The sequence below is a fragment of the Sinocyclocheilus anshuiensis genome, unplaced genomic scaffold (assembly GCF_001515605.1).
Source record: "Sinocyclocheilus anshuiensis isolate Anshui unplaced genomic scaffold, SAMN03320099.WGS_v1.1 scaffold308, whole genome shotgun sequence".
NCBI classification, from domain to species: domain Eukaryota; kingdom Metazoa; phylum Chordata; class Actinopteri; order Cypriniformes; family Cyprinidae; genus Sinocyclocheilus; species Sinocyclocheilus anshuiensis.
Window position 1 is genome coordinate 1,147,958 of NW_015558619.1, and position 9,416 is coordinate 1,157,373.

The 9,416-nt window shown below is 35.9% G+C and overlaps 1 protein-coding gene across 2 annotated transcripts in view; it reads right to left on the bottom strand.

Moving 5' to 3' along the window:
* LOC107680511 (filamin-B-like) overlaps positions 1 to 9,416 on the bottom strand; it is a 115,408-nt gene that overhangs the window by 30,707 nt on the left and 75,285 nt on the right. For both annotated transcript variants that reach the window (XM_016476412.1, XM_016476411.1), the window contains exons 20-27: positions 8,808 to 9,405; positions 6,767 to 6,940; positions 5,788 to 5,950; positions 4,340 to 4,500; positions 2,918 to 3,085; positions 2,101 to 2,224; positions 1,855 to 2,008; positions 426 to 615 (exon numbers count right to left, since the gene is read on the bottom strand). In XM_016476412.1, coding sequence (XP_016331898.1) covers positions 426 to 615; positions 1,855 to 2,008; positions 2,101 to 2,224; positions 2,918 to 3,085; positions 4,340 to 4,500; positions 5,788 to 5,950; positions 6,767 to 6,940; positions 8,808 to 9,405 — 1,732 coding nt within the window. The remainder of the gene's footprint in view (positions 1 to 425; positions 616 to 1,854; positions 2,009 to 2,100; positions 2,225 to 2,917; positions 3,086 to 4,339; positions 4,501 to 5,787; positions 5,951 to 6,766; positions 6,941 to 8,807; positions 9,406 to 9,416) is intronic.

Genomic DNA, 9,416 nt, shown 5'->3' on the forward strand with positions numbered 1-9,416 from the left:
GCATAAAAGAAAAATCGATCATTTTGACCCATACAATGTATTTTTGGCTATTGCTTCAAATATACCCCAGCGACTTATGACTAGTTTTGTGCTCCAGGGTCACATATAAACATTTTAATATTATACATTTAGATTTTAACATCAAAACATTTTAATATATTATATACAATACATATTTTAATTGCATATATAAAAATATAGCATACATAAATTTGTTAATTATGAAAATATGAAATGAAATATTCCATTAAAATAAATACATAAATATAAATAAATATAATATAAATATAATATTTAAAAAATGTAATAATATTATTTAAAAAAATATATTATATATAAAATAATTTGATTAAAAAAATATTAATTATAATATAAAAATACATCCAAAACAAGGCCTACGAATCCCCAGATGAGTGCAGACGTACCGGTGACTGTACACTTGCTGGCGTCTCCTGTAGCGCTCGCTCTCACTCTATATGGAGAAGTGGGGATCTCGTCTCCGCCGTACTTGATCACAATAGTGTAACGGCCCACCTTATCCGGCACATAAGACACTTTGTAGGTTCCGTCGCGGTTGTCCTGAATGTTGGCTTTCTTGGGTTTACCATCCAGATCCTGAAACACATGAGAAACAGCATGAAACGACTGCAGGACCTTCAGCCTCCTGAAACAGAGAAACAGTTTGAAACACTGTGAATGACACCGAGAGGAGCTTCATCAATGAGAAGCAGGACTGAGGAGGAAGAGCTTCAGTTTACCCCTGGACTTCCTGCTGCTGTTTGGCTTTCATCAGAAGATCATTTATCTCACTGCTGGCCACTTTGGTCTCGCTGAATGCATTCAGAGTCAGAAAAATCTAATCTAATACTGGATCACCGGAGCAGTTACTTCTCAAAAGATAAAATATCATGCTGCATCCAAGAGAAAGATGTATGAAAGATGAATGTCACAATATGCTATTATGTGATACTTGCAGATCCTCATTCATCTTTTCCACTGCAAGTCAAAAACTGAATCCAAATGTGATTTTCAGCCTGCTGGCCGACTGAAAACTTTCTACTTCAAATCTATGTCAAATAAATATATATATAAATATATTTTTTTTAATTATAAAGATTGTAAAATATACTATATAAAAATATTAGCTTAAGAAAATAGTAGTAGTAGATTTTTATTTAATGCCATGTCAGCATCTTGGGCTATTTTCATGGCAAAAACAATTATAAAAAAATAAAAATATATAGAAACTAAAAAAATATATATGAATAAAATTAAGCTAATATCTATTATACAGTATTTTTATGAATAAAGTAATTACATTTTTAATTATATAATTTAAAATGTATATTTTTATAAAAATATACTATACAATAAATCAATATTTTAAAATAGTAATAAAACTATTAACAATAATATAACAGTAATATTTTTAATTATGCAATTTAAAATTTATATTCTGCAAAAATATATCATAAATCATATAATATAATATAATATAATATAATATAATATAATATAATATAATCCCAAAACCACCAGTCAAAATTGAAATAATCTTTTTTTAAATATTTTTTTTAATGTTTTTGAAATAAGTTAGTGGAGCAGTAACTTAAGATAAAATATACTATACTATATAAAAAGATACTTTGCTACTATGTGATACTCCCGGATCCTCATTAATCTTTTCCACTGCAATTCAAAAACTAAATCCAAATGTGATTTTAGAGTCTGTTGAACAACTGAAAACATTCAAAGCCTCAGAAAAACACATTAATAATAATCAGACGTATTGAAACGCTAATCCGTTTGTTCAAACCACAAGAGGAAGCTGAGACTGGAGACGTCAGGACTCACGGTGATCTGCACAGACAGCTGGCCCTCGCCGGCGTCTTTGGCGTCGATGGTGAACTCCACCGGGAAGCTGGCCGAGAGGCCGGTGGTGAGCCCGGGGCCGCTGGCACGCACCTTACTGGCATCATGAGTGGGCTGAACGCGCAGCTTAAACGGACTGGAAGAGATGTTTGAGGGATTGGTCTGATTTAGAGAACAGTAGCACTCACAGCGGCTGTGAACTGAGCGAGTGAATCTGACACAGGTTACCTGCGTGGAACTTCCTCGTCTGCGTATTTGACTGCGACCGAGTACGAGCCCTCGACAGACGGCGTGTAGGCCACTGTGTGTGTGCCGTCACCGTTATCTGTGACTTCAGCTGGTTCAGCTATACCTGCAATCAACAAGCCAATTATATGATTGATCTGCCAAAAGCAAAATAACGAAATTATTTACATAATGATAACTGCTACCAATCTTAGTAAATTAAACATGCAACATAGTGAGAATGATAAAGCAGCACACTTCTGTTAGAAACAATTTGTTGCATAAGTTTCAAAAAATAAAGGAAAAAAAAACGGTTTAAGTATATACAGTGCAGTATGCTAGCATTTAATTCAGAAAAAGGCAACAAAATTAATTAAATAAATTAATATAAATGAATGATAAATGAATACATACAGAATTTAACTATATACCGTGCAGAATGCTATTATTTACTGACGCAAAAAAAGAATGAATATAAAGAAATTAGTGAATATTAATTCATAAGCGTTTACATATGCTAATATTTAAAAAGCATGCTAGTGTATAATTCAGAACAAAATAAAACAAATCCCCATGAATTAAAATAAATAAATAAATAAAATGTCTACATACATACATACTCTGCAGTATGTGAATATTTCATTCAGAACAAAAAACCTAAAATAAATAAATGTTTACATATATACTATGCATTATGCAAATATTTATTTCAGTAAAAAAAAAAAAAAAAACACTAAAGCCCCTAAATAAATAAGCCCAACAAAAGGGGGAAAAAATAAAATCAGTGTAATGCACGAGCCTTATGTAAATGCATTTTTACCTTTAGGTCCAGTCACAGCCACAGAGAGAGGAGCGACACCAGCTTTACTGCAGTCCACAGTGAAGGATTGTGGGATTTTAGCTCTCACTCCAGAACCAACACCAGGCCCAGAGATCTTCACCTTACTGCAGTCAACAACATCCTTCACCGGCACTTTAAATGGGCTTCCTATAACACAAACAGAGATAAAGACCTTTACATTCAGACACTGACTAGTGCCTCCATGCATGCTAATGCAATTCAAACAGAGCCATTATAAGAAACGGCGGATAAATAAGATTAACACCCAAGACACAGGAAGTCAATGACAAGTAAAAACAAGCCAATAATGACAACTCAAATAAGATTTGTATACGTGACCCTGCAGCACAAAAGCAGCCTTAAGTCGCTGGGGTATATTTGTAGCAATAGCCAACAATACATTGTATGGGTCAAAATTATCAGGAAGTCAATGACAAGTAAAAACAAGCCAATAATGACAACTCAAATAAGATTTGTATACGTGACCCTGCAGCACAAAAGCAGCCTTAAGTCGCTGGGGTATATTTGTAGCAATAGCCAAAAAATACATTGTATGGGTAAAAATTTTTGATTTTTCTTTTATGCCAAAAATCATTAGGATATTAAGTAAAGATCATGTTCCATGTAAATATTTTGTAAATTTCCTACTGTATATATATTAAAACTTAATTTTTGATTAGTAATATGCATTGCTAAGAACTTCATTTGGACAACTTTAAAGGTGATTTTCTCAGTATTTAGATTTTTTTTGCACCCTCAGATTCCAGATTTTCAAATAGTTGTATCTCGGCCAAATATTGTCCTAACAAACCATACATCAATGGAAAGCTTATTTATTCAGCTTTCAGATGATGTAAAAATCTCAATTTCGAAAATTTGACCCTTATGACTGGTTTTGTGGTCCTGGCTCACATATACTCTCGGTTGTAGAAACAGGCTGTCACAATTTTTATTCATTGCTATGCAGTTTCTTAAGTATTCTGAGTGAGTTTGGATTTTGTTTCCACAAGCCTGTAGTCTGATAACGCAACGACTCTCTGAAATATTGCTCTAGCAGCTTCTATAGACTTGATTTAAACAATCTGGAAGCGGCGTTCGTGTGGGAGAATCGCACTCTGTGGTCTTGGCGGTGAATGTTTTCAATGAAACGCGAGCTCGTAATGTCCAGCAGTGAGAATGCGGTAGCTGCTCTCCTCAGATCGACGAGATATTTTATCCCAGGTGTAATGCTAATGAAAACAAATTTTCGGCACAATTCAAGAGGCTTTGCAGGGGAAAACTGGGACTCTGGTTAAAAACATGTCAGGTTGCATCTCTCAAAGTTCCAGTAATGCTTTCTTCAGGCTGCTTCTGTGCTTTAAGTGGTGCATTGGGGATAAAAAATAAATCTGTTTCACATACCGGGAATGTGCTGTCCTCCATACGTGATGTTGACGTCATACAGACCAGGCACATACGGGGTGTATTCCACATTACAGCTGCCGTCTTTGTTATCTTTGCAGGACATCTTCGACTCAGACGGACCTTCCACGGTTATTCCCAATCCACCGATACCAGCTCCTCTGTACGGATCAAACGACAGCTGGTTAGACAGTCTCAAGTGGTAATTTTAGTATATTTATGTTCTTGATAGAGTACAGAACAAGGTCTCCACTAATGTTCAAAAGTTTGGGGTTGATAAGATTTTTTAATGTTTTTGAAAGAAGCCTCATGCTCATTTATTTAAATCAAAAACACAGTAAACATAAATAAAACATTAAAATTAAAATATTACAGTGTTATTTTAGCATTATAGTTTTTATTATTTTGAATTAGTTTTAATTTTTTTAATTTTTTGCTTTCATTTTAACTTTAAAGTTTTAGTAATATGTAAATGTAGTAATTGTGTTTTTGTTAAATATTAGTGCTGTCAAACGATTAATCGCATACAAAAGTTTTTGTTTGCATAATGTGTGTGTGTACTGTGTATATTTATTATGTATATATAAATACACATACATACAGTATATATTTAGAAAATATTTACATGTCTATATTTATATTCATATAATTTATATTATAAATAAATATATTTAATATATAAACAACATTTTTCTGAAATATACACATACATGTGTGTGTATTTATATATACATAATATATGTATGTGTGCTGTGTGTATTTATTATGTAAACAAAAACTTTTGGATGCGATTAATCGCGATTAATGTCAATATTGTGCTGTTTGGATTTCATGGATGAAAACTTCTGTACGATGAGAACTTCTACCAATATGTTGAAATTTGGATATTTTTCTCTCCATTTGTTTTTGTTCTCTTTTTTCTTAAGCTCCAAATTAATGAATGTCGTTGATGTTTTTGTCTATTGTGATTTGCAGTTTTTGGAAAATCAATAATAATAAAAAAACTATAATAACACTGATTTCAAATGTTGTTCAAATGCTGTTTTCTATGTGAATGTTTTAAAGAGTAATTTATTAATATGATCAAAGCTGAATTTTCAGCATCATTACACCAGTCTTCAGTGTCACACGATCCTTCAGAAATCATTCTTATTACGAATTATTCTAATTATCAATATCTAATTATTATTTCTGATCATCAATGTTGAAAACAGTTGTGCTTTGATGAACAGAAATAAAACATTATTTGTAAACATTATTTGTAACACTATTAATTACTTTACGGTCACTTTTGATCAATTTATTCCATCCTTGAAGAATAAAAGTAATAATTTCTTTAAAAAAATTAAATAAATTACTGACCCAAACTTTTGAGCAGTATACTGCAGGTAAATCTAACAGTTAAATGAAATGACAAATGTACAGTATGATTTGTGAAACTCTTTCACCTGGTGACGATGGAGAACTTGTTGGGTTTGTCAGTCAGTGCTTCTTCCAGACCCGGGCCCTTGGCCTGCACACGTGAGGGGTCACAGCCCTCACCCACCCCGACCTGGAACGGACTCTTTTGAACTGGAGTCTCATCGTACAGAACCTCCACACTGTGGACTCCTGCGGCGAGCAGACAGAAGAATCACACTCAGCTTGTAAGAAAGAAAAGCAATGGTTTCTCCTGTACCATCTTGCCTTAATCAAACATTGCCATGCTGCCGCTGAGAACGACCCCGTCACCTCATAAATCTTGCTAAATTAGCAATATTTTCTGGCAAGCTTTATTGCTGTTCTTCAAAATACACAAGTGCAAGATGAAACCTGTAGCACTCCCGTATCTCAAACAGTAGATCAGCAGTGGCCAACATCGGTCCTGGAGAGCCACAGTCCTGCAGAGTTTTGCTCCAATCTTGATAAAAACTCACCTGCATGTTGCTTTCTAGTAACCCTAAAAAACTTTCTTAGCTTGTTCAAGTGTGTTTGATTAGGGTTGGAGGCTCTGCAGGACTGTGGCTCTCCAGGACCGGCAGAGGCCTGTTATAAAGATTGCGGGTTAAATTCTCAGGGATTGAATGCACTGATAAAACATATAGCTTGCATTACATTCAGCTTGTCGCTTTGAATAAAAACGTCTGCCAAGTGCGTGAATGTAATGTAAACTAGTGTTTGTTGGGAAGAAACAGTAAATCAACCAATCAATGAAACAAATCAATCAATAACTGTCCGGGCAATCCAATTGGACCTTGTATAATTAATAAATAAATAAATAAAAACATAGGATTGTCCAAGCCATCCAACTGGATTAGAAAATAAATAAATAAAATAAACAATTAACAAACTGTCAGGCTATCCAATTAGATCTCATAAATAAATAAATCAATACAATTCTAACATACGATTTTTCAGGGCATTTAAGTAGGATGTTGTGCATCGTACCATTCTCAAACGGTGTGTATTCCACGTTATAAGTCCCGTCGCCGTTGTCACTAATAACACAGTCTGTAGCAGCACCTGACGGGTTCTTCACATGAGCTTTCATGTGTTTCCCACCAACTTTGGTCAGAGCTCGTGCATCCACAGTGAAGTCAGTCGTGGCCTCCCTGAAAACTCCTGCAGAGCAGAGAGGAAAAGCATACACTAACACTGAAAATGTTTCACAAAACAATGCACCTCCTCTATAAAAATGTCATTGCCAAAATTGTTTTTCAGGGCCATCTTGCACTGAAGGATTACACCATTTAAAGCATGACAACACATGCAGGGCCTGCAAAACATCTTTTCAAATAGATTTTGTTACGAAACCAAAATGAAAAGTCTCCAGAAATCAAGTAAGCCAATATCATGAAGATAAAGCATACAGAAAAACACATTTTCAGACGCTTTTCCATTGGTTACAAGAAAAAGGAATGGTAAGAAGGTTCTAGAAATCATGGAAGGCAAAAATCAAGCAAAAGACAGAAGCTTTTCAATTGCCTACAAGATGCATTCATCCTTAACCCTCTGGTGTTGTTCGGTCATTTTAGACCAAAAAAAAAAAAAGTTTGAAAATTTTACAAATTGCTACTTCATTGGAATAGTATGAAACTCTGTGACCTTTACGGCAGTCGCTACTCGCTATGTGACCCCCCCCCCCAAAAAAATTAAGGACTTAATTCGAAAAAGCTAAAAGGGCATAAAAGAAATAGTCACACTTGTGGTGTTTGTGGTAAAAAATGACCGCCATATGAAATGAATGGGAAATAAGCAAAAATATGAAAATACAGAGATGTTTGTGTGTGTACAATCTACAAATCAGCCACAATACAGAAAAAAAGTGCACAACAACGAAGGGATGACAAAAGTTAAGCAATTATGCCTGAAAACACTGCTCAGTAACTAAGGAATGCACAGCTCTGAATATATATGACTATACATTAGGGCTGCACGATTAATCGAACACGATTAATCGCGATTGTCGTGCACATTTTGTCAGTAAATCCAATTCTGTGATTAGTAGTAAATCTCCATCACGTGCTTTCAGATGGAGCAGCATTTACTACACAGAGCCGTAGTTCTCTGAAAAGCTATGCATAATCGTGTTCATAATCGCAGACGATATAATCGTAGGATTATGAAATCGACTAAATTGTTTGCGATAATGACAGCTGTTTGCGTGTCTTCTCAGTGAACTACGGCTATGTGTAGTAAATGCTGCTCCATCTGAGAGCACGTGAAAATACCACATTTAATAACATGTTTTTACTCCAAACTCACTTCATAACATCAGTCGAGTGTTTTAAATAAATCCTTCTGTGAGATGATGTGGCTTCTTAAACAGAATAATTAAGGCACACAATATTTCATTGTATTCTAAGCAGTGATAAAGGCTATGTCGATTAGCATTTCATTATAGACACTTTATTATGATGAAAATTATAATAATAAGAACTCCGATAAACCATATATTGCCATTGTCGTGTGTTTATTAGTCACACTGAATCAATGAAAGCAGTTAAATCTTCTGTTTATTCAGCTGCAGCGATAAGCATTTCCTGGATTTCTTCTTCGGGGCATATTTGGATTTTCAGCACGAGAGCACCCTCTGGCCTTCAGATGGAGATTTACTACTGATCACAGAACTGTGCTTCACTGAAAGATACGCATGACAATCGCAGCTTCTGCCTAATCGCGATTTATTGCCTTTGCAATTTAATTTCGATTAATTGTGCAGCCCTACTATACAGGCATCTAATGGCTACACCCTGGTATTACAGATGATTTTCTTTATTTTTTCTATAGACATTATTGAAATGAAACATAGTATATTAATTTCACAAAAATAAAATTATCACACAATTATGGCCCTCGGTCAGTTTTGACCGCGAACAACACAAGTGTGACTCCCAAATGAACAATACCAGTGGTTAAAAGCGAATTTAACCAAAGAAAAAATGGTGTTTAAAAAAATGGTGTTTTATCTTGATGTTTATGTCAATACCTTCTCCTGCAACTCCTGGTCCAAACACCTTCACTTTGCTGGTATCGACAGCCGGATCCACAGTCACTTTGGCAGGGAAGTTGGGGACGGTCTTCCCTCCGTACTTCAGCAGCAGTGTGTACATACCGGCCGTCAGCGGGACGTAGGTGACCGTGTAGGTCCCGTCCTTGTTGTCCAGAACTTCAGTCTTGGCTTTGGCTCCAGAGTCAGGCTCGGCCTCCAGCGTCAACTGGCCTGGTCCAGCTTTGGCACAGTCGACGTTCAGCACACTGATCTCGCCTACTTTGCCTCGTTTCAGCCCGGATCCGGATGCCACCACTTTGGTGGGATCAAACGGATATTGGATGTCTGCGTGGAAGGGCGAGCCGGGAATATGGACGTCCTCGAAGAGAATGTTGACTAGATACTCTCCGGGTTCGGTGGGGAGGTACGACACAGAGCAGGTGCCATTGCCGTTGTCAGAGCACTCGATTTTGGCTTCGGTCGGACCCTCGACGGTTAGACCGAGTCCACCAGTTCCAGCGCCCTTGGTGTCAATGTTAAACTCAGCTGGACTTGCTACAAGACCACCTTTCAGTCCTGGACCAAACGCTTTGACCTGCACAGAGA